This window comes from Melanerpes formicivorus, unplaced genomic scaffold (assembly GCF_026170545.1).
Source record: "Melanerpes formicivorus ecotype bairdi unplaced genomic scaffold, bMelFor1.0.p_v2 SCAF_36, whole genome shotgun sequence".
Classification (NCBI taxonomy): domain Eukaryota; kingdom Metazoa; phylum Chordata; class Aves; order Piciformes; family Picidae; genus Melanerpes; species Melanerpes formicivorus.
Window position 1 is genome coordinate 2,555,197 of NW_027142388.1, and position 24,684 is coordinate 2,579,880.

The 24,684-nt window shown below is 52.2% G+C and overlaps 1 protein-coding gene across 3 annotated transcripts in view; it reads left to right on the plus strand.

Moving 5' to 3' along the window:
* Nucleotides 1-24,684, plus strand: part of SEPTIN5 (septin 5) — a 43,185-nt gene that overhangs the window by 11,909 nt on the left and 6,592 nt on the right. The window contains exons 1-7 of one of the 3 annotated variants that reach the window (XM_068157295.1): nt 16,525-16,661; nt 21,591-21,687; nt 22,184-22,270; nt 22,834-22,957; nt 23,116-23,250; nt 23,875-23,992; nt 24,316-24,417. In XM_068157295.1, the coding sequence (XP_068013396.1) occupies nt 16,572-16,661; nt 21,591-21,687; nt 22,184-22,270; nt 22,834-22,957; nt 23,116-23,250; nt 23,875-23,992; nt 24,316-24,417 (753 nt within the window). In that variant the 5' untranslated portion in view covers nt 16,525-16,571. Of the gene's footprint in view, nt 1-16,524; nt 16,662-16,684; nt 16,792-21,590; nt 21,688-22,183; nt 22,271-22,833; nt 22,958-23,115; nt 23,251-23,874; nt 23,993-24,315; nt 24,418-24,684 lie in introns of those variants that run through there. The other 2 variants (XM_068157296.1, XM_068157297.1) reach the window with 2 other exon arrangements.

Consider the following 24,684-nt stretch of genomic DNA (forward strand, 5'->3'; position numbering starts at 1 on the left):
GCTCAGGAGTGATGGAGCCTCCTTGTAGGCTTCTGATTGCAAGCCCTTTGGGGCTAGGGTAGCCTATTTGCTCCAGTTCAGCACCCTGCACATGGGGATGTGCTCTCTGGGAGCATGTATCTGCACTCTGATCCCCAGATGACATATCTGACAAGCTAGGCAGTGCTTTGCCCAGAGACTGGATGCTTCTGCATCCCATATGCCTGTCTCTGCTTCACCTAGACTCTTCACAGCATGAAAAACTCACACAGACTTTGCTATTGCAGATCTCTCAACTTTTGTACTAGTGTTAACTGAGGCCATTCTTACTTGGCTGAACTCCTCCTATGCCTTGCTCTTTCTGGGTGTGCCAAGGACAGCAAGAGTAGCAGGGCAAAGAATTGGAGAGAAGTTCAGCAAAGCTTCTGTTTGCTATAGAAAGAACATCTGTATTGACTGGGCTTCCTGCAGTTTGGGGGTGGGTGCTTTCACCTTTAAAATCTAACTCTTTAGGCTCTTTCATGGGCAGTGAAATAGTGAAAGGAAAAGAGAATCCTCCTCATCCCTAGCTCTGCCAGGGCACTGATGTCCTTATGCCTGTGAAATTCCTTTTGCAGAGGGGAAGCCTGGTTTGCCTGGGAAGAGAGGTTTTTCTTTAATTAGGTTATTTTTTGTTGCTTATAATATACTAAATGATTTCACAGCATCTCTCCCCTGCCCTCGCATCTTGCTATCCAGGATATTCACCAGTCACTCAGTGGATCTTTCCAGCCAATTGTTTTGGAAATACAGGGTGTGGGTTTCAATGTTTACCTGTATCTTATCTGTGAGTTCCTCAAACACAGTGCAGCCTGGTTTTTATTAAGCTGCCCTGGGTGAAGCCTTTGCTCTCAGTCTGGATGGCTTTTATGTGGATATTGAGCAATTCAAACCCACAAATCAACAAAACAGAAAACCAACATCTCTGAAAACTCTGTGGGAGCATTAGTGCGTGCCTGTGCTCACTTGCAGCACTGTTCATGTAGGGCTGTTAGCACACAGAATGGTTGCCCACTCCTGCACACAAGGAGAAGCTGAGTGCTGGACAAGTGTGAAGTGTAGAGCGAGCAGTAGTCTCCTACAAACGGTGTTGGGGGGAGGGTTTGAGACAGAGAATGTGGCTCGGAGCTCTCCAGGGTGTCTGGGTGCAGAGCACAACCCTTCCTGAATGCCTTCTCTCCCGTGATCCTGGAGGGCTTGGCAGGCATCACTGTCCCAGCCAGGGCTGGCAGGGAGGCTGGTAATGAAGTTCTCCCCACTGCTGCTGTTGAGGTTGCAGAGCTGAAGCTCTGTTTGGAGGCATTTCTGTCTGGAGGCTGTGCTTTTTAGGAAGGATAGACAACAGCTACCTTGATGAAGGAGTGGCTCCACTCCTCGGTGAGTCACTCATGCCACAACTGAAGCTTTCCAGAGGTGTTTGAGCCTCAGGAATCCCCTTAGCCCAGCTTCAGACCTGTTGTTTCCATGCAGTGGTTGGTGTTTCTCAGGGGGGGCAGTTGAACCACACCCTGCTCATCTCATCTCTGTTGGGAGCTCACAGACACTGTGTGCTAGGGGGTTTGTGGCTTATCTCCCTGACAAGGCAACCTGTCTGCTGGACATTTGCTTCCCCACCAGGACCTCACTGTGCTGATGACTTCTGGTGGCATATTACCAACTTAGATGTGAAAACAGAATTAGCAGAAAGAAACTGGTGGGAAAGCAGCCAGGTAGTAAGAGCCTGCTGGTTCCTGTACTGAAACTTCTCTGTGCTGCAGCGTACTTATTCCTGGTCTGTGCTGAAGAGGAGCCGCCTGTACAGCTCAGATGTGCGTCAGGACTTAAGAGAGGTTCCTTTCTCTGGTGCTCACTGCTTCTAGAAGGTCTGAAACTCACATGGATGAAAGATCTTATCATAGTATCAGTCAGTGTTGCAAGGGACCACAAGGATCATCTAGTTCCAACCCCCCTGTCATGGGCAGGGACACCCCACACTAGATCAGGCTGGCCAGAGCCTCATCCAGCCTGGTCTTAAACACCTCCAGGGATGGGGCCCCGGTCTTGCTTTCATTGTGTTTTTAGCTGGTTGATATGCAGGGCTGGCCTCTGGAAAGAGGCTGAGGAGCAAAGGGCTCTCTGGAAGGAGTCATGCTACACTGCTCCCACTGTTCAGCCCCAGAGATGTTGTGTGATCAAGAGGAACTAGCACAGGGTCCTGAATGCCAGTTCTCCATCTGCTTCAAGGAAGGCCCTAGAAACATGCAGCATGTGATCCATAGCTGCTCACTCAAGCACACTCTGCCCCTTGCTTCTTTCTCTGTTGCATTTGCTGTAGCTCCCATTACTCACAGTATGGAGAAGGTGTAGTGCCCTGTGTTCTTTTGGCCACTTGCTTCTGTGGCACACATGAGGCCAAGACCCTGTGCATGGGCTGCAGTTGAGCTGAGTCCAGACAGCAGGTGGGTCAGCAGCTGTATTTGCTGCTGAAGTGACCCCATCCAATGGCTGTCATTGCAGTGAGACTGGGAGTTCTGGAAGAGACCCACAAAACCTCAGTGCCTTCCTGTGCAGAGCAGACTCAGGGGTGAGAGGAAAGAAACATGACCATGAAGGAGGGAACTGTGGGTGAGTGATGTGTCTTGGCTGTTACTGCTTGAGGCAGTGCTGGATACTGTGGTCAGTTTAGAGCTTCCAAGAAAGAAGCACTGATTCATCTGTGGTCAATGTGTTTTCAAAATGATGCCACTGAACTGTCAGTCTGGTTTCTTCTGGCCAAATGTGACCATTGCAAGGCTCTTTTCCTGAAGATTCCTCTGTGCTGCTGGTTTGAATTTCCATCCTCCTTGCTCAGCCTGGTCCCTCAGGCAGTGGGTTAAGTACTGCCTGATCCAGGTGGAAGAACTCACCTGGGCTAGTGTGGCCACCTGAGCAGTGGAGAATGAGGCTGTACTGAAGAGGCCACAGCACTGTGATGTTGGTGCTCAGTGCTGCATGAGTAGAACCAGTTACCATTGCAAACCATTTCCAGCACTGTGTGTGTGGGCAGAAAGAATTGGGCTCCTGCAGTGCAGGCATCTGAAGGCCAGTATCTGCAGCTGGGCACAAGGCAAAGTGGTGTGGCTGAGGTAGTCTGACAGCACCAAACTGTGATTTCTCCTCATGGCTCTGCTTGGATGCATTTGAGGAGCTGGGGATTGAGGCTAGTTCAGCTTGGGCCATACCCTGCTATTAGCTACAGACAGCTCCTGCCAGGTTGCTTCTTGCAAGGGCAGGAGGGGGAGTGGAGGGTTTGGATGGCAGGCAACTGTGAGGCAGAGATTAATGAAGTGTTGAGCTCTTAATGGGGAACATGCTCCACGGATTCGGGTTTCCCTCCCTACCCATCCCACACTTTTTAATCTGTGGCACAGTCTTGAGAGCAATTTGAGAATGGAAGTGATTGCAGACTGGGGATGACCTCATCCATCTCCAGCTCTGAGGTGGAGCAGCATCTGGAGCCGTGGCCACAGCTTATGCCACACTTCGAATGACGCAGGCGAGGGGCTGAGACTCCAGGGAGCCCTTGCTTCCCACTCAGTGGAGTGCTCTTGGCACCTACAGGGTAGGATCTCACTCCAAGGCCTCCTGCAGTCTGCCAGTCCCCTGAGTGTGGGTAGTGGAAAGACAGCTCCAGCCCTGGGAAATCCTGATGTCTCACCTCAGTTACTAGGATTGAGGGCTGCTTGGCAATGTCTAAGCTGTTGTGCTGCTCTCTCCAACAGTTGTGAACTCTGCAGAGAGAGGGCAGGGCAGGGAGTGTGATGTGGCCCCTTTTGTGCTGGTGGGGCCAATGTCCCCATGGAAGAACAGCAATAGTGCTGGGAACCAACCCTGTGTGAGGAAGGGTCATACTTGGGTGCTGGGCTGCAGTATGGTGCTCCCCAGCCCCACAGCTGAGGGGCAATATGGCTGTGCAAGGTGGATGTGGGGGCTTTATGTTCTCCTCTTTCTGCATGCTGGAGTGAGGGCGAAGTAGGAAGGAGAAAACAGAGCAAAGACCAAAAATCACAGCTGGAGAAGAGGCCTTTGAAGATGTGCTCAATGTGATCCTGTGTAGGTGCTGAAGGTATGGATGGAAGTGTCCCTGCTGGGATCTTTGTATCTGAGGCCCCTGTGAATCAGCTGAAAAGGTGATCAGAGCCCTCTCAGAGGCTTTGATTTCCAGGAGTGAAGATATCAGTGTGAGTGCCAAGGATCTGGAGCATGGGGTGGAAGGCAGCTGGGCTGTCAGCTTCAAGTCCCAGCCAGTGGCAGGGACCTTGGGAAACCAGAAGCAGCCATGCTGCTTGCAGAAATTACCAGAGAATTCTCCTTTCTGACATGGCAAAGGGCCCCTCTTTCTCCTGCCTTGATGTCTGCTGCTTTGAAATGGCCAAGATTTTCTCTTGCAGAGTTGGAGCCTGGAGTCCTTGGTCTCTGCCAGTGTCCAGCAAGCTCAGATCCAACCTGGCTTCTGGAGCTGCTCAGCCAGGCACAGCACTGGACTTGAGTAAATGCCTGTGTGCTCCAGGAAGGAGAGCCTCTAAGCACTGTCTCACAAGCTGTGTGGGGGAGTCCAGCCACTTCCCCTTCAGCCCAGTTGTCTTCTGGCTCAAGCTGAAGAGATGCTGAGCTGTGTTGGGCTATGGGTGGGAAAATAAAAGCAGTCTTTTCTCATGTCCCTGTGCATGTAGAGGAAAATCCCTGTATGGGGGGGGGGGTAAGTTCACTGGAGGAATTTGCTTTTCTCTTGGCCTCATCCCAGGTAGTATCAAGGCTCTTGCTTGGAGATAAATCCTCTCTCCCTACTGCTAAATGGGGAGAGTTTAACCATTTGTGAGATGTAGCCAAGAGACTTCTCTCATCCCTCCTGCCCCTCTTCCCTGTTGCACTGGGAGCAGGGACTGGAAACACATCCCCCATGATAACTGTCATGGTAGGGACAAGAGTTTACAGTCCCATTTTCCTCCTTCCTGCCTCAGAGTTGTCTCCAGGTCTGTACATGATGGAACAACATGAAAGTGCACAGACAAGCAGGAATTTTGCTTTTGTCCCTTCTGCTCAGCATCCTGCAGCAGTGCCTGCAGCACTGGCATGCAGTGGCAGGTGACTGTGGCTGGTTGGGTGACAGAGGAGCTCTGCCATGTCTGTGAAAGGGTTTGGGCCAGCAGAGCCCCAAAGGAGGCTTGTGCTGCTGTCAGTGGTGAAGGACACATGATGCCAGTGCTTGCTGCTTGGCAGGGCTCAGGACCTTGGCAGTGTCCTCCCATCTGCAGTCTCCTGTGTGTGAGCCCCAGCAGCATCCCAGAAAGGAGCCATTCAGCCCCGAGCTCTGCCTGTTGCTGGGGTCAGGAGGGCACAATAAAGAAGATGTGTTGGGGCAGCAGCCTGGAAGGGGCTCGTGTGTCAGAACAAATGAGCCTTTGTAGCAGGCACTGCTGACAGCAGGATGTTTGTCAGCTCTGGAGCTGGAATGGGGGCTCTGTGCCCAGCCCCCTGCACTGCTCAGAGCCTCCTCTGGCTCGGGGCTATCTGGGAGCCCAGTGGCAGAGTTGCTGTTTCTTCCTTCGCTGTGGGAGGTCTTTGGAGCAGGTCCTGCTTGCCCAAATACAGCTTTTCCTGGTGGGCTGAGTAGCTGCAGGAGGCAGGAGTCTCCTGGCCTCTCACATCCCAGTGCTCATCAGCATGGCTGCCCCATGCCCTGTGTGTGGTCTGAAGCTGTGTGCCCAGGCTGGGTGTGTGCCCTGCAATGAAGTGCCCAGCAGTGGCCTCGAGGTGACTGGAGCAGGGCTGTAATGGGCCAGGATGGCAGTGTCACTCTGTCTGGGGCTTTGAGGAGAGAACTATGTCTTGGAAAGAGTTCAGCAAAGTAGGGCTGAGAGGGACTGCTTGGCAATGTGTGACAGAAAAGTCAGGCTGTAGAAGTGAGGGAGGCCTCCGTGTGTGAATTGTGCACTATATATGCTGGTTCCAGGAGAGGCTTTGGAGAAAGCCTCTCTTTGCCAGAATGGGCTTGAGGTTTGGTTGCAGCATTGGTACTGCACTGGTGCAGAGCTGAGTGTGGCTGAGAGGGAGGTGCCTGCTGAGTGGTTCAGAGCTGCCCTCTCCAGAGCAATGTGGGTGGTGCTGGGGTGTGCAAAACCATAGATGGACTGTGAAGCTGGTGATGGGATTGGGGCAGTAGTAGAAGATCATGTTGGGAAGAATTCCTTCCATGAAGCTGTGGAGGATGCTCCAGGCTTTTGATTTTGTGGCAGTTTTGTCCAGCTGGCTGCTGCTGCATTTTGTCTATGGTATGTCCAAACATTTCATCCTTTCTCACCTAGGAGCACTATTCTCCAGGGAAACCAGGTTCATCTCTCTCCAAGCAAGTTGATGAAGATTTTGTTGGGAAGGAAAGGAGAACTTTGTGCACATTCTGCTATTCTCTGTCGTGGCTGTGAATCCACCACAGACACCAGCTCTTCAAAAGGGAGGAATCACTGAGAGGAGTGACAGGGCCTGGCTGCAGGCTGAGAGGAGCATAACAGCTCTTATGGCTCTGAAAAGCACTGTGTGTACCCAAGAAAGAAGCTGCAATCACAGGAAGAGGGTAGTTGCCGAACTCAAATTGCCAGGAATTAAGCAACCTGTTTCAAAGCACGAAGCCTCCTGTGGAGTGAGAGGACTGGTGTCCCTCCTGAGCCCGGTGTGGCCAGTGAAATGAGGCAGCAAAGTCCTGCAGTTCAGCTGCTAGACAGAGCCAGTACTTCCTTAGCCCTTTTCCCTTTCCTCCCTCTGCTACCATTTTCAGAAGCCACCTAGACACTGCCGTGCCACACACTGCTGTTTCTATCTCCCCTGTCTGCTCTGTGCTTTTGTGCTGACCAGGGCTCTGCAGGAAGCACCAGCACATCTTCCTCCTTTCTAGGGCAGGGGGTACATGGTTTCCCCAAGCAGCATGTAGATAAGAAAAAGCTGTGTAGGTAAAGATTTCTCTGTACAGTACAGAAAGAAAGAGGGCTGGGTAGCTGTTAATTCTGGGGTCCTGGCTCATCAGTGGCAGATTGCTTTAGGGGCTGGACCAAAGCAAAGGGAGGCTGCTGTGCCGACAGGGCACGCTGGCTTATGGCTCGGTGCTGTGGTGTCTCTCATCACCTCTCTGTTGCAGAAAAGCACTGCAACTATTGAGCTGAGCTCCCAGCCCAGTGCCCAGTTTCCTGTAGCAGACTCAGACAGGATGTTCCTCTGGGTACCGCAGAGACATCAGGACCTGTTAGTGTCCATCAGTCTTGGTTAAATAATCCATGTGGTCATCCTCTCTGTGAGTTCCAGTCCTTACATCATCACACCTGCGTTATGGAAGAGCATGAGTAGCTCTGCTATCCAGCATGGTCTCTGCTAAGACTGAGCCAGCTATTTCTCCATCCAAGATGGTCTTTTGCTCTCATTACAGACTCAGGCTAACTGTTCTCATTTTCCCCGTACTGGTCAACATCTTTGATGGGAGAAGCAACACAGCAGTTACTATTATTCTTAAGCTTGGAAGAAAGTTTCTTTCAATTCCCTTTGACAGCAGAATTTGATGTAGATCTTGAGTGGCATGGTGTTTTCTCCCATCATCATCACAGCATTTAACAAATGTGAAACTCCAGTCACACTGCAGGGCACAGAAAGGTGGTGACTTGCATAGCCAAGGTGTAACCAGGCTTGATGCTTGCTGGAGCAAGTAGATGGGGGAGAAGGGGAAAGGAAGGTGTTGGAGAGCATCTTTTTATTCCCTTTTTGATTATTCTGACAGCATAATCCCCAGCCATGGCCCCACTGTCAGCACGGGCAGGGTACAAGGAGCAGGTGTGAATGCTGGTCCCCAGCCTCTCTCTGCTGGCCTGAGCTGCATAAGCCTTGGGCTGTAAAAAAATGTTGACAGTCTTTGAAATGTAGGATGAGCACAGCTGTCTGCTGCCTTGCAGCCCTTACCTTTTCTCCTCCTTTCATGCAGTAAACTGCCAGGCTTTGTGTCTGCCTGGCTGGTCCCATAGCTATGTCTGTTGCCCACAACACAGCTGTGCCATGGAGCTCTTGGGGACAGCCAGGGCTGTGACACCCTTTGTGCCACACTGCTGCTGCTCTGATCCAGTGTGGTCACTGCTGTGCATGGTGTGCCAGGCCACAAGTGGTGGAAGAGGCACCGACTGCTCAATGGCTGCAGTGTCTTGGGCCTCATGGCCTGCCAGCAGCACAGCTGGGTAACACTCCGGCACTTGGTGGGTAGCCAGCAACAGGCTGGCATGGATCAGAGGAGAGGGAGTCTTCAGCAAGCTCTTGAAATCTTCCAAAAGTCTTTAGAAGCTCCCTTCATGGGGCAGGCAGCTGTCTGGGTTTTGCAGTGAGGTGGAGAGGAGAAACTACCCAGCCCAGGCAGCAGTGTGGAGCTGCTGGAGGCCTCAGTGGTTTGCATTAGAGGTCCGTGAGACCCACAGTGCTCTGCATGGGCTCAGGACATTGTCCATGGAGACATGCTGTGTTACGGTGTACAAGAGATCAGAACCAACAGATCATCTCTGAAAACTTCAGTCTCTGCATCTCTTGTGAAGAAGGATCAGCAGGATAACTCCTTTTCACCTGTCCTTCCAAGTGGAGCTGAAGCGTGTCTCTCTGTAGGGCCTGGGAATGCTTTTGCACCCATCAGAACTTCCCAGGAAGCCACTGTATAGTGGCAGTGGGGGAGGACAGGCAGCTTGTATGCTCAGTGAGGATCACTGCAGATGTTTCATCTGGGCACAGACTTCTCTATGTTGATTTACCCTGCTTTCATCGTTCCTCCCATCTGTTTCTCAAGTTTCCTGCAGGAGAGTGTTGTGAGCTCTTGCTGAGAGCACCTCACACCATTGCTGCTAGTCAGGTGTGATTTCTTTATTTTCAGGTCCTACCCAAAAGGGTTGTTTTACAGCACTGATCATAAACTGAAGTGTGCTAAAACCTCAGTGCAGCTCAGGGCTTATTCCTGCTGATAATTAGCTAATTGCTCCCCGTTGCCAACAACCTCACACTCACTTTAATCATGTGCATTTTCTGTGTCACCTGGGGAGAAGGAGCACGGTGCAGGTGTGGGAGGGAAAGTGACCTTTGCCAGCCTGAAAAGGACAAAAGCTTCTGCAACGAAACACTTCAAGTGTTGCACACTTTACTCTGCTGTTTATACTGAACCGAGAGCAACATCCAGGAGAGGAAAGGAGCAGAATTTCCCTCTGACTAATGCTGCTGGATTGTGCAGGGCTGCGGGGGAACTGCCAGCCAGAAAAACCATCAGGAGGAAGAAGGAAATGGAAAGGGAATCTAATTATCCATCTGCAAAGGCAGACTCTAGTCTCCACACAGGGCCCAGCCCTGGACAAGCTGATGTGGGCAGTGAGGTTTGTACAGACTGGTCATATGGCAGGGCTGGGAAATGGGCTCCCAGGGGTCTCCTCTGGGGTGGCAGATGGTCCAATGCACGTCACAGGGAGCTGAGATGGAAGCCACACAAATATGTTTGCTGGGGAGGCTGGCCTGTGCTAGGCTCCAAGGGGCAGCACTTTACATCTGTGTCATGTCTTGGTGAAGCAGTTACAAAGGGAGGAGGGTAAATGTCTGGCTGGCAGCCTCTCAGCAGGCTCATCTTGGTCAAATGGGCTGGTGGTGCAAGGTGAAGGAAGGAAGGGGAAGGTCCCTATGTGCCTCTACAATCTCTGTGAGCACACACAAGGACTGTGCTTCGTGTTAGTGCAGTGTGACTGCACAGGGACAGCTGATAGCAGGGATGGAAAGTGGGAGCTGGGGGTCTGAATACTTGAGGGAGACCTACAGGAGACTCCCTAGGATGGAGGAGGTGACTCTGTCTCCTTGTCATGGAAAGCACCAGTCTGGCCTTGGAAGGTGCAGTCTGCAGAGCTGTTTGGAGTTACACCTCACACAGACTGAGGCTGGCTTTCGTCTCCTTGGATGCCTCCCAGGACTGAAGGCTGCTTTTCAGAGCTGCCTTTTTCCCCTTAACTAATGGAATTAAAAAATAACCTGGTGAGCTAAGACTGGGCTTATTCTCCTCCCTGGTGGGCATCAGCTACTCCTAAACTTAAGTTAATTGTAGCTGGGAGATGCAGGCAGAGACTGGGAGCTGTCCCAGTACAGTTGGCTTTTGTTCTCCTAATGCTGTTTTCAGGAGCCTGCTGGGAGGACGGCAGGATTAGGAAAGACCTTGCAGAGCTGGGAGTGTCTGAGATGGGCATACTGGGGATGGACCAGGAGCACTCCTGCTTGAGTGGAGCATCCCTTTTCCAGCTTTGCTTGTCTGCTGCCTTGCTCTCCATGTTTGGTGCTTGGTGTGCTTTTTCAGGTGTGGGCTGTTTTCCCTGGCAATGCTCTTGGGCTAGCCCCTGCTGGACCAGGCATGAGTGTCTTGCAATGCTCAGAGGCCATGATGTCCTCTCCAGTTCAGGATTCATCTTTGGTAGAGAGGCCTGATCCTGCATCCCTTACTCACATGAGCAGTCGTCTCCATTTCAAAGGGACTACTCGGTGAGTAAGGATCGCAGGACTGGGACCACTACCTGTAACTTTAAAGTGGATCTTCTGTAGCATCCCATTCCCACCCTTTTTCTGTTCATGTGTGTTGATGTGCACCAAGAGCTTCCAACAGCTGCTGCTGTTCTTGTCATTTGGATGAAGACCTTGAGAGCTGGAGAAGCAGTGTCCTTCCATTTCAGAGGATAAATCGCCATTATCTTTCACCTTCTTCCACCAAACAGCTCCCAGCCAGCCAGCATCCGTGCCATGGAGTCACATGTACCTGTTCGTCTCCCAAGCATTCCTGTTCCCAGCTTCCTGGGGCTGGCAGGGCTCTGCTCTGGTTTGTGGTGAGAGGCAGGGAATCTGTTTAAGCCTGATTTGTGCTGCAGAGCTGGAGGATGAAGCAGAGGGAATATGATCAGTAGAATTGCTGAGAGACTGCTGCAGACTTTCCTGCACCACTTGATTTCTCCTTCTGTTTGAACCAGCTATTGGAATTTGGAAACCTTTCTTCTTCACCAAGGTTTTGAATGTGTTCACAACTGGAGGTGCCAGTGCCTGTCTCCCTGTGTGAGGGGGGGAAGCAGCGAGGGTTGCAAACTTAATCTGCCAATTGATTCTGCCTGGCCTTGGTCAGGGGATGCCCCCTGAGCTCAGCCCACTTGCTTGCAGGACCTGCTCTTCTGCAGGCCAGCTTCTCCCTCACGTGGAACGTGTCGGTACGGCACCAGGGCAGGCTGGCTGGAAGTGCCTCTGCAGAGAGGAGAGCGAGCAGGCGCTTTGTGGAAGAGCTCCAGCCAGCTCCACAGCTGCCCCATATGTTACATTTTGCAGTAATGGTGAGCAGAGGAGCTGGGTGTGATGAGAGCTGTCAGTTTGCTCCAGAGGGAGTCATGAGTTTAAACAGGCAGCAGGCAATTTATGGTCCTTGATCCTTTTTCAGAGCTGGAAGTGGAGGCATCTCATGAGTCATACTGTGCCTCTTTGCAAGCCTGAGGTACTTCAAGTGGAAGCAGGGAACACAAATACCATTAAAATGGAATCTGGTAGATTTCTGGAGGGATTATGTGACAAAGCAGCTGTGATCCGTGAGTGGAAAAGAAAGCTTGACTTGTGTGTCAAAGGATGGAGCCTAGCTCAAGTGTCAGGGCTCTGATGCTGCCAGTAACCATTTCCATAGATACTTGTTTGCCAATTCAAGGCTAAATTAATCTTCAGAGTTTAGATTAGCAAGGCATTTTCTCTTAGGTCAGGTCAGTAGGATCCTCAAGGTGACTGTATAGCTCTGCTGCTGATGCAGCAGACAGGTTGGTGACAGGTTGGACTCGATGATCCTCGAGGTCTCTTCCAACCTTAGTTATACTGTGATACTGTGATGCAGTGTCCAAACCTTGTGCAATTCATCTCTCTGAAGTCAGCACTGAATTTCTATGTAGTGGCAGAGAAGGCAGCAGGAGGAGAATGTGAGAACTGAGCTGTGGGTATTTCCAGCTGTGCACCTGCAGGGAGGATAGCCACAGCTCCTCAGCCTCCATTGCCCTGGCCCAAGCTGGGCATGGATTTACTGCCTGCTGCTGCTCCTATTCAACTTGAGCAAATGGTTCCTCTGGAACTGCCCTTCCTGTCCCAGCAGAAAACAGCCTGGAACCAAAGTTCCCTTCTGTGACAAATTCTGAAAATAGCTTTGTCTGCTTCAGAGTAAAACATAAACACTGTTGTGATGTGACTGAGTTGACCCTGCTGAGCCATGGATATACAGAGCTGCTCCAACCTGGCCAGAAGCATCACTGTTGGGACCCTATTCATTGACTTGGTGCTGCTCAAGAATGTCTGTCTGCACCAGGCTGAAGGTTTTCTTTCTGTGGGTGTTTACCAGGTCTGGAGGTTGAGCACTGCAGTCTTTAGGCCCTAGCACCTCTGCCAGAAACCATCTGCCCTGCAGGTGGAGGATCTCTCCTCTGAGCTGGCTGGGGCCTGTGTCCCTGCACTGTGCTTCGTCCCCTAGACACTCACTTTGATGAGGGGAGAGCTCTTCACACCTGGACCTCTGGATTTAGCTCCTGTTTGTAGTATCTCTGTTGCTCATTGCTGAGCTGATGCAAAAGCCCAGCGTGGAGGGTGCAGAGGAGAAAGCCCAGCTTTGATGGGAGCTGGGGCCTGCCAGGAGGAAGGTGTGTGTGGCTCTGATTTTTGTGGCTGAAGGGTGTATGTGTAACCAAGGACAGAATTTCCTCTCCCCATCTCTGATCTGCATCGGTTTCTCCCCACTCATCCTTGCGTCCTTGCTGCTTGTTGCTTGTCACCTCTGCATCTGCCCACTGCAGGGAGCTGTGTGGCAGTTCTTTGCCCCTTGCCACTGCCAGGTCCTGAGCACTGGCTGCTTTCCTCACTCGTGATGCAGCCCAGCCCTGGGTGTCTCTGTGCCTGCCCAGGGTGAGTGCTGCTGGTGAAGCAGATCTCCTTGTTCTTTGTTCCTGCGGCTGGTCTGGAGCACAGTGGGGAGTCTGCCCCTGCCTGCCATCCAAGGCTGATGCACTGCTCTGGGGAAACATTTCTGTGCTCCAGGCAGCTGCCCAGTGGTGCATTTTGCCTTCTGCTGAGTTTTTATCTAAAACCATGAAATCATGCATTTTCTCTTCTCTTTGTAAAGCCCACATCCAGCACAGCAGGCCAGAATTCCCTTATAACAAAGGGAAAAGTAGGACATTTCTTTGTTGCTGTTAATGTATAGTTACAGCTCTGCCCACATGTGCTGTCATCCCTGCCTAGAGCAGCTCTGGTCAGGGTTTGCCCCAAGCTGACTTTGATGAGCCAGAGGACAGAGATGTTGCAGAAGGGTGGGTTTGGCTCTGCCGTGGCCGTGTTGTTAGTGAGCAAGTGCTCGACACAGCAGCAGCATGAAAGAGCCAGGCTGTGCTAGACAGTGTTCACAGATTGCTTTTTGCCTTTCTTTTTTGCTGTCACAGTTTGACAAAGAAGAGCTGGTCTATGAGCTGGGATGGGCTTGGTGCACCCCAAGTCTGCATTTCCCTTGCTAGGTGGTCAGCAGGTTGGGACTGGGCAGAACTCTGCTCTGACAATCACAAACCTGAATTCTGCTGCCAGCTCCCCTCCTGAGCTGCTACTGCTGCTGGCACCTGCCTGGAGAGGAGCTTAGAGGTACAGGTGGGCCACAAGCCAGTGGATGCAAACACTTGGGTTTTGCTCTAGGTCTTGAATGAGTGAAGACATGCATTTCCTTGCTGCATACCATGTGAGACTTCCTGTGCACTATTTTTCTTCTCTAAAGGACGTCACACATCAGATTTCTTGTTGGAGAGGAGCAGGCCAGAGTTTACAGTGGGCATTTCCAGGGTCTGCATGGAAAGAGAGGGAGGCACTTAGAAAGGACAGGGGCAAAATAAGAGGTTGGGGTTGGGTTTTTTTTTTGGTGGTGGGTTTTGTGTTGTGGGTTTTGGTGGTGGTGGTTTTGTTTGTTTGGGTTTTTTGTGTCTGTCTCTGGCAAAGTTGCACACAGACCACTCTAAGCCAACAGCTCTGGGTGTGTCTGGGCACACCAGAGGCACACAAATGTGTCTTCTTGTTGGCTTGTCATTTCTGGTATAGTTACTCTTGATAGGAGAGGAGCCAAGATGAACATCTCTAGGAGAGGCAGAGGATCCTGAGTCTGGGACCAGTCCACCCTCCTTTAACATTTTTGAAAGCCACAGCACTGACAACTCAGCCTTCAGGTGCTCTGTAAGCAAGGCCAGCCCTTCTTGGTTTGTTCTTCAAAGCTGGTCTCTGTGTTCCCAGGCATGGTCTGCTGGCTGAGATTCCTCCCTGCCTGCCAGTCCTTAGAGCAGGTGTGATGTGTGAGAGCTCAAGGCACTCGGGAGGCAGTATCTCCTTGTTCCTTCCCACACTGTCAGCACAGCCCGAGACCATCAGCAACACTCTGGTTTTGTTGCAACCAAATCGTTGTTGACTTCATCTGTGATCCCAGCTCAGAAGAATGCTGTGATTTGGTGCAGTGGGCCAGTGGGCTTGTGGGGACACAACATGTCTCCATCTGCCCTTGGAAGATGCTTGTGGTTGGTGGCCATGTGGCCTGTAACCCTAAGACAAGGGTCTACTAAGGCATGAGAATTCATGGGGACTGGGAAAGGGTTTGCTCACTGCTCTCATGGTTTATGATGTGGAAGGACTGGTGAAACCTCTGTGCTATTTAAAGTAGGTTTGGATAATATTCCTCTTGCTGCTCAGTGCAGATAGTGTGGTACCCTCATTGTTCCTCAGTCGTGCACAAGCTGAACACCCTGGTGGCGGAGCCTTCCAGTCAGCAAAGTGATGATTAAGTAATGTGAATCTAGAAGGGGAAAAAAAAACCCTAATATTGTCATGAGGATGGCCTGACTGGGCTAGGAGGATGGTGTAGGGTTATTGGCTCCCTGAGGAATGGAGCAGAGCTGTAAAACATGGACTGAGCTGTCCAAAGGGGACATCCTCTGAGAGGTGGCAGTTCTTGCCACACTTGGATCTCAGTCCAAGCCTCCAGTTTGACTGCTGCACACAGAAACAATTGGGAACAAAACCCAATTTAAGGATGCTACTGGCAGACCAGGGTGGTTTGGGAAAGGGCTTTGTGCATGCAACGTGACAGCGGCTATACGGCAGCAGTTTTCCTGCTCTGGGAATGTTTCCCAGTTTCCCTTCATTTATTTTTCTCAGCCTTTAGGACCTTGCACCTGCAACATCTGAGGTTGCCTTCCCTCAGTGTGCAGGATGGTAGCATAGGTAAAACTTCTTTTCCTTTTTTTCTCAGCATGTGGTGTTTCCAAGATTTTTCCACTCTTACATCTGCCATGAGACTTCAGGCTACTGGAGACCTTGCAGTACCTTGGTACCTTGTAACAGAACCTGGTGTCAACCACACTTGGGGTGCATGATGGAGGCCCTGGGTTGCCCTGGGTTCTGTGGAGCCACTGCTGGAGACCTGTGGTTCCCAGAGCAGCAGCAGGAGCTCTGGCTGAGGGTGAGGCAGGACTGTGGCTGCAGAAAGTTGCCCAGGAACCTGTGTGGCAGGTGGCAGGTTCCTCAAGCACCACCAGTGCTGCTATCCTGTGTGATTTTATTATGCCTGCTGTGATATTAACCCCCCAGTTTCTGGAATCATGTGATTACATGAGATGATCAGCTTCTGTCTGTTTCAGACAAGTTCCTGTTCAGTTTCTATGGCTGCCTAGAAGAGCTGGGAAGCAGGTCTTAGACCTGGCTTCAGAACCCAAGCATGAGGTTTGAATGCCTTCCCTATTCATGCTAGGCTGGGTTCTTATGCTTAGCAAATGCACAGGTGGCACTTCAGAGCTTGGGTGGTTGCTGGAAGGTCTGGAATACATTAGCTGCTGTTCTAGCTGGGTTAAGAGATGAGGCTGCAATAGAGCCTGAACTAGACAACAGATGGACCTGCACTACGTGGAGGCAGATCCATGTCAATAAGGACTGGGGTCTGGGGCTAGGTTTGGACCCTGCTCTTGGTGGAGCTTTCCAGACCCATTAGACTTTTGCACACACAAACAGAAGTGCAGTACATTGTCACCAAGATGAGGCTTTCTGGCAGCAAACCTTTGTCTTGACCGTGTCTGTGGGGATCTCTAGGAAATCCTCCAGCTGAATAAGCCCATCTGACAAAGGGAGTTAGACTGGCGGCTGGGACAGCATCCGGTACGTGCACAGCCTCTCCGCAGGACACTGGCAGAGCGAGAGACGTTGCCTCTGGCCTGCGGCCGCGGTGGCTTTTGTCCTTGTCCTCGCTGGCAGGCTCCTCCCGCGGCACAGGCGGCGGCAGGAAATCCCGGGCAGCTGCCGGGAGCGCGTTCACCTCCGCTCGCCTTGCCGGGCCGCTGCGAGCTGAGCCAGCCCTGCCTGTGTGTGCATGCGTGTGGGCGGGGGGGGCTGCCGCATGGATTTAGTGAAGGCTGGGAGGGAACACATGGGGTGGGTGTTTTTTCCTTGGCCCGCCGTGGCTGTCCGTCCTGCCGGCCGCGCTCATGGATTCGATCATTATTCAGGAGCGCTTGGTGGAGCGGCTGCTTTCCCCGCGGACGCAGACACAGCGAAGCCACCCGGCCAAGCTGAAGGTACGGGGATGTATTTATAGCACTGTGCAAGCCAGGAGCAGCGGGGACAAGAGGGGGGAGGATGGTGCCTGAGAAGACGTGTGCGGCACAAGATGAGACCTCTGAGGAGCAGAGGAGCGGAAAGCCACCGGTAAGGGAGAGCTGGCGGGGACAGAAAGCAGGGCGGCAGCCCCTGCGGGCACAGGGCCGAGGGGCGCGTTGGACAGCTGGGAGATGCACGACGGTTTTGTGAGGTTATTTGATGCAGAGACTCTGTCTGAATGGCGTGCGGACGGGGGGGCCAGGGCAGGAGCTGGAGCCTGTGTGCCCGAACAGAGCCTGGTTTGTGTTAGTTAACGCTGGGGTTTGCTAGCCGGTTTTCCTTCTGTTGCAGCGAGCCGTAGGGGGCGAGTGGCTGCTGATACTCCCGTGGCCAGCCCCAGGCCCAAGGCAGCAGATGTCAGCGGGAGATGCCCCGGGGACTGCTGACGTTCTGAATTTATGCAGCTTTCTAGCAGTGAAAGGAAGCGAAGGGTCGGGTCTGCTCTCCTCTGGGACTGGGCTGTGCAGGCGCGGATGTGGCTGCTGTGCCTAGCGAGGGGGAAACGGCTGGAGGAAGGGCCGCCCGGGAGGGAGCTGGACAGCCTGTGCTGGAGCATGTAGCGCCAAGGCGCTCCTCCTGTAAAGTGGAAGCAAGGGCACCTGGATCCCAGCAAAAGCTTCATTTCTGGGGTTTGCTCCAGGCCTGTGGCAGGGGCTATTCTTCAGATTTTCTGTGGTGCCGTGATGTTTAATTTTAGCCCTTCTGAATATACCCAGCGAGGCCCCGTTTATCCCCAGGCTGAGTGGTGAAGTCACACGAGATCTGGATTGGTTTAAGCAGCAAATCCACCAGAGAGGCAAGGAGGGAATTGGGAAGGATGGGATCACTGGAGGCTGTGCTTTGTGCCCTGCCTTGGAGATACAGCTCTGTGGACACTTGCTACTAGGGATGGCTTCTCTGTGCACAGATCTCGAGTGTTTCTACCCTTGACAGGAACCACAGGAACAGGACTTGAATCCCTCAGTGCTTTGTTCCTTGGCTTGAACTCCCATGGAGAACACAGCCTGTCAGGGAGCCCTGGCCTCCTTGGCCAGGTAGTGGAGGATGTGAAGACAGGACACGTTACTGTGATGTCCAGTGAACCAGCAGGCATGTGCTGAGGGAAAGCACACACAGGTTTGGGTTGGCTTGGTGTGCTCTAGTTTGTAACAGGGCCTCAGAGGTCAACAACATCTCTTGGTAATCTCCACTGCAGTGCGTGGGGCACGTTCCCAGGCACGTGAGAGTGGGATGCCATTGGCAACAAAGGCACCACATGGAGGAGGTGGTTGGGAGAAGGGCTCGCTGTGCCAAAGCGCCACTGGCAGAGCAGGATGCCACTGGCTGAGCAGGATGCCACTGGCTCAGCTGGCCGAGGCCCCTTCCCGACAGCTGGGGCTGGTGAGGGAAGCAGAGAGCAGCGACCGAGCAGCTGTCCCAGCTTGTGTCAGCTTGATGGGAGCTGGCTTGTGAGGGTCAGGAGTGGGCAGAGTGGGGTTTGATCCAAGTCTCTCATCTAATTAATGGATTTTAGCTGTCTCCTTCAGTAGCCCTCTCAGCCCTGTATTCCCCCTTCAGCGTTTCGTATCCCATATATAGTTGCTCTGCAGATAGCATCTCTGTTGGGTCCTAGTGGAAATGGTGACATAGAGCTTTGAGCAAGGCAGACACTGTGCTTGGGCTCCTTAGGTGCCATGTTGCTGTTGTCACACTAGCAGAGATAGTGGCACATGGCTGTTGCAGTGCCCAAATGTGGGTGGGATGGAAGTGTACATTGGATGTCTCAAAGCCAAGATGTGGAACTGTGGGTCTAGGTTGGCTGTGGTGCAGGGACCACACCATTGTTCCTGAGAGAAGCCTGTTAGAAGAAAGAGAATCCTCCCCACAATTTCCCCTACATCTCTAGCCTTCACCTTTGAGTGACATGCTGCTCCTGGTAGGGTTCTGTAGTACATTATGGCTGGTCAGATGGGGGCATGACTGGGAACAGGGCATCTCCCCTTGTGACTCTGGTTGCCTGTCACTGCAAGGGATGCTCTTCGCTTGGTATTATGCTCAGCTCTGACCTTCCTCGCTGCAAGGGAAATTAACCACAAGCCATAGGTGAAGGACAGCATCCTGCACCAGCCAGGATTTACTCATTCCAAATGTGGTGATTCCCCTGAGCTGTGGGGAGGTAACCAGAGGCACAGTAAATCTAGGCTTCCTTGGTTGGGCTGAACAGAAACAAGAGATCAGGTTCAGCCAGTTATGCTTGGCTGAAGTAAGTGGAATTGCACCAGAGCTCAGCTCAGTGTCTCTGTTGTCATCCCTTAGTCATCCAGGTTACAACCCAGAGGAGACAGGAGAAACACACCCCAAGCCTCAGCTAGGGCTTTACTAGCACGTTACCAGGGCTATTTCACACGCCAAGTCACTGGAGAGAGCAGGTGATTGTTTTCTTTCCAAAGGCTGGTGAAGATTGGGGCAGGTCTCTTCCTGCTCCAACCCAAAGCTTGGCTGTAGGAGAAGCAGAAGGGGAAGGGCAGGTGTATGTTTGTGTCACTTGCTGAGCACTGGTGCATGCCCTGGGAGGTGCTGGCTTTGGTTGTGTTTTCCCGGAAAGGAAAGCAGCTAGGAGGTAGCCCTGGTACTAAAAGACACTGCCTGGGTGGGGCCGTTTTTCTTCTTGTCTTGAGCTCACCCTGCCTTGCACACCTCGTGTTTACCCTTTACTGAGCATTTTGGGTGGCAGTTGGCAGCGTCCCCTAGGCAGGTGCTGCTTTGCTGTATGCAGCTTGACAGAGCTGCCATCACTTCTCACCGTGATGTCTCTTCACTGCCTGCTGCACTGCTGTTTGGGCTGCCTCTGCCTTTCACCTCAGCCATTAGAGCTCCCAGTGGAGTAATTTGAGTGCTCTCTAATACTCCTTACTTCTCTCAATTTGCTCTGTCCCTTCCTGTCCTTCTGGACTGTGGGGTGGGTGAAACAGCAGTGGGGTGAGGTGAGGGAGACCAGACCTCATGGTGACTCTGTTAGGGCTAAAGTGACTGAGTTTGAGACCCAAACCAAACTTGAATTTCTGGAAGGTAGCAGAGTTATTGGCCCACAATGGCCATCAGCTGTGTCAGCCCCATCTGAGTGGGCAGCTTCAGATCAACTCTAAATTGGAAGGAGGAGGCTCTGTGCTCTCCCTGCTGTATGTACCCACCAGGACATTGCAGTTTGCATGGCTGTGGATGCCTGAGAGTGTTCACATGTGAACAGGCAGCCAGAGGCTGCAGAGGGCTGCTCAGGAGCTGTGTTGCCCACTTGCAGTATGGAAATAGGTGTGAGTCAGCACTGCCCTAAGCTAAATGTATTAGATTGTGATTTGTGTTTCTTTTGTGTGCATGTTCCAGGAATGGAGATAGTTCAGTTTAGAAACAGAGGTCTTCCCTGCTGTGTCTGGAGAACCAGCACCAGAGAGCTGCAGGGTGAGGACAGTTGTATGCTTGAAGGCTTCCAAGGCCAGGTGGGAGATAGGAGCTCCTCAAAACCAACCCTATCTCCATGGCTTTGCCTGTGGTGTGAATCCCAGGGGATGCTTATTTTTACTGATGTTGAAAAGTGGTGTGGATGTCTCTGGCTCAGGCATTTGTGAGTGACTGCTTCCCCTTGGGTCTAGCTTGGAAGGTGTGTGAGAAAAGAAGTGTTTGCCAAAGTCTCTGCAGTGGCCCTGGGAAGGGGAATGTACTGCTGCAGAGCTGTAGGCTGTGAAAGACCAGATGTGCTCAGTGGAAGGTGGATGGAGCGGCCAGGCTGGATGGTGCCTGAGCTGTGAGCACTGGACTGTGTTGAGCCCATCCTGAGGGCAGCACCTGGAGCAGGTCAGTGAAGCCTGCAGGTGAGCCATGTGCACCTTTCAGGATGCCCAGGGTGTGTGCCCCTGGGAGAGTGCTGGCTGCATGGTTGGTTGCTCCTGGCTGTGGCATGCACACCATGTGCTCCTGAAACCCACCGCTGCTCATGTTGCTCTTTGAGTGCACTTGGTGTACTTGTACACAGCATGTGCCACACTTGTGGGGTGGCTGTGGCTTTGGTGCTGCAAGAGAGCACTGAGTGACAGGAGGCTGTATCTAGGGGGTGGTTAGGCAGTAGCTAACACTCCAGTAGTGAAATGCCATCACCCAAAGAATCTCGCCTGTGTTATCAATACTTCGGCATCTTCCCACTAGCCATGCTCCTTGAACTTCTGGCTCTTCAGAAATAATACTGAGGGATTACTCAGGATTTCCTCTTACTCAGCCAGGAGTGGATGTGACACAGCAAGAAATAATCCCCACTTAGGTCAAGCAGGAGCCACTGCACCTTCCTCTAGTCACAGCTCAGGACCGCACAAACCCTGGAGCGCTAGTGACAGAGAGCTTTCTGTCTGTCACTCACAGCTCTGGAGGGAGGGATTTAGAAATGACTCTGAAAGACCTGGGGAGAAGTGGCATTTGGTGACCCTGCTTGTGAAGGGAGCCTGCAACCATGCAGGAGAAACAAAGAGTTAGGAAGGTTGTGTGTCAGTAGCAGGCCAGATGTACTTTCTGGTGGAAACAGCAGGATGTACCTCTGCTTTTCTGCTCTCTCTGCTGGGCCTTGTTGGCTGGTGAGAGCAGCTGAGCAGGGCTGTGCCTGGCAGCAGGTAGCCCTTGGTGTCCACCTGCAGGAAGGGCAGAAGTTCTTCAGCCTAGAGGAGATGTGTGCCCTGACCCACACCATTGCCAGGATAGGGACCAGCCTCTCTTCCAGCCCCTGGTTCTGCCTTGGGCTTTTTGAGTCCAGTTGCCTGATGCTGTGTGAGGCTTGAGGAAGAGGGGTGCCACACCTTGACCTGCTCCCATCCACCTCTGCCCTGCAGGACCATGAGAAGCAGTACGTGGGCTTTGCCACTCTGCCCAACCAGGTCCACCGGAAATCAGTGAAGAAGGGTTTCGACTTCACCCTGATGGTTGCAGGTGAGACTGCCCATGGATGGAGGGTGTTGGGCCATATGGGGGGCACATGGTTTTCCCTTAGTGGCTGGATCCTTCCCTCTCTCTCTTCTGGTCCTTGTCTCAGACCTTGCTTTGCTCCCCAGCCTATGTTGTCAACTGAGAGTTCCCCCAGGAGGAGTGGACCCCTCCTGAGCACTCCTAACCCAGTCCAGCATGCTTCTCCCAACAGAGTGGCTGGTCTGGGTGGTGAAGGCAGGGCCTGGCAGGGGCCAAGGGAAAGGAAGGAGAGAGAGCATAGAGGAGCCAAGAGATCACATTTCTGCAAGGATTGAGACATCTTGCAGCAGAAGTCCTCCCACTGCTGGAAAAATGCAATACCAATAAACAGCTCCTGACAGCTTGTCTCTCTCGCTTCCTCTGGCTCAGGATTCAAAGCCTTGTTCAGTTTCATTTGTAAGTCAATTAGTGGGTCTTGTTATGTGCTTTTCCCTCCTCCCCTTTGCACTCTGCCAATTAGGAGAGTCGGGTCTGGGCAAATCCACGCTGGTGAATAGCCTGTTCCTGACAGACCTCTACAAAGACAGAAAGCTCCTCAATGCAGAGGGTAAGTTGGGGACAAAGCAGGGTGAACAGTTCTGGTGTCTGCAGATCTAGACTGTGCTAAGCTCTAGTACTTTGGTTCCTTGCTTCAGTGGCAGCTACAGACTGGCTAGATCCCAGCACTGTTGTTTGGTGCTCTGCCCTCCTTCTCTGGCTGCAGAAGCACTAGTTAGTATTTGAGCAAAAAGGGTTTGGCTGTAGGACTTCTCTGTCCTGTGAAGGGAAGATGAGGCTACAGAGCAGTGCTAGCCCTTTGGGTTGAGGTGTTGAGCTTTGACTTTTGCTTTTGGGTGCTGGAGTCTGATAGGGATTTCCCTTCCCAAGTGATTTTGTCCCAAGTGGGCAAAATGCTCAGAACTGCTGGGCTCCAAGTACTTCAGAGGTCTGTATTCTGAGTCTGCCTGCTGCTGGCCTCCCATAGTACCACTCCCTTGGAGGATGATCAGAGGTTTTTGAAAGCCATGTTACTCCCTGTGCTCAGTGATAAGGAGGGAGCTGGCTTGTCATGGGTGTGAGAGGGCATCTCCAGTGGTACTGCCTGCTTTAACTCACATATTTCTGACAAAGAGAGAATCAACCAGACAGTGGAGATCGTCAAGCACACAGTGGACATCGAGGAGAAGGGCGTCAAGCTGAAGCTGACCATTGTGGACACACCAGGCTTTGGAGATGCTGTTAACAACACTGAGTGGTGAGCAAGCCACCGCTGCCTTCCTCCTAATCCATGGTCATGTCTTGTTTTCTGTGGGTGCTTCACCAGAAGGGGGTCGGGCAGTAGGAAGAGGATGATGCCTTCTCATAGCCACTTGGAGACACTGTCCTCTTAAACACGTGATTTTGTTTTCCCAGCTGGAAGCCCATCACTGACTACATTGACCAGCAGTTTGAGCAGTATTTCCGTGATGAGAGTGGCCTGAACCGGAAGAACATCCAGGACAACCGAGTGCATTGCTGCCTCTACTTCATCTCCCCCTTTGGGCATGGGTGAGAGCCCCCACTCCATGGCCAGGGTGGGACTTAGTCCCTAGGATTGCCCCACAGGGGCTTGTGTATTGGCAGGACTGCTAACACAGGAGAAGAGCTGTCTAGATGTTGTCCCTCAGCTGGGTGTCACCCCACCTCCCTGTCCCTTGCTGTGGTTGTGCAGAGTGACATCCCTCAGATCTTACAGCCTACTAGGGAACCAGGGAAATAATGCCACACAGATCTTGTGTCTTCCTACCTAGCTAAATCTGAATGATGGGTAGGAAAGGGAATTTGAAGCTGCCTTCAGTGCCTGGCCCTTGCTGACTCATGTGCCAGCCTGAGCAACTCGAGGGGCCATGTTGGCTGCCTTGCAGCAGAGGACAGCTGGAGGGAGACCCTGAGCTGTGGCTTGGGCTGTATTTGACCTGCAAGGGAACAAATACCCAGCCTTTGTCTGAGCCATTCAGCATCTAAAATCCAAGGTAGCTTTTCTGAAGATACTGCTCTAGCTGAGGACTGTCCCAGTGCTGCCCCGGGCTCTTGTGACATTGCTGTCCTTTTCCCTTTTTGCTGGGAAGGGGCTGGAGGGAGAACTGCCCAGTGCATCCTTGCTAATGGTGTCCTTCCTCATTCTTCCTGCAGGCTGAGGCCTGTGGATGTGGAGTTCATGAAGGCTCTGCATGAAAAGGTCAACATTGTGCCCCTGATTGCCAAAGCTGACTGCCTGATTCCTTCGGAGATCCGGAAGCTAAAAGAGAGGGTGAGATACAAATTCTCTGCAGTGGTGGCAGGGATGAGCTGAGGAGGGAGGGGAAGGAGAGGGTGGGTAGAGATAGATAGAATGTGGATGTATTTCTATGTATACGCATAGACAGTACCTGCAAATCTAATTGCAGCAGTTCTGTGCTGTGAGGAGGGAAGTGGTGCCTTCAGAGAGGCCAGCTCGAGAAGAAACTGCAAATCCTCTTACCCTGTGTAGGCTACAGCAATCCTGTGATCCTAGGGTGACACAAACAGGGAATAAACCCAGCTTCTGTGGTTTTCAGTGTTGTGTCCTTTTGGTTTTGTCTTGCATGGACTCAGATCCGGGAAGAGATTGACAAGTTTGGCATTAAAGTGTACCAGTTTCCCGAGTGTGATTCTGATGAAGATGAGGAGTTCAAGCAGCAAGACAGAGAGCTGAAGGTAAGCAACCTGCTCAGCAAGTTGCTGCAGAAGAAGCCAGAGCTGCCCTCTGTGTGCCAAAGACCTGCCTGAATTGGCTCGTGTGGTAGATGGCCAAGAGAAAGAGCTGATGTCCTTGTTGATGCCATGAAGTCAAGTGGAGCATGAGGACATGACACTTGTGCTCTCCCACCAGGCAGTGTCAGTTTTCCCTTGGTGTACCTCAGCCTGTATGTTTAAGATGAGGGCTGGGTTGTGCAGCATTTTTCAGCACTTATTTCTGAGCAA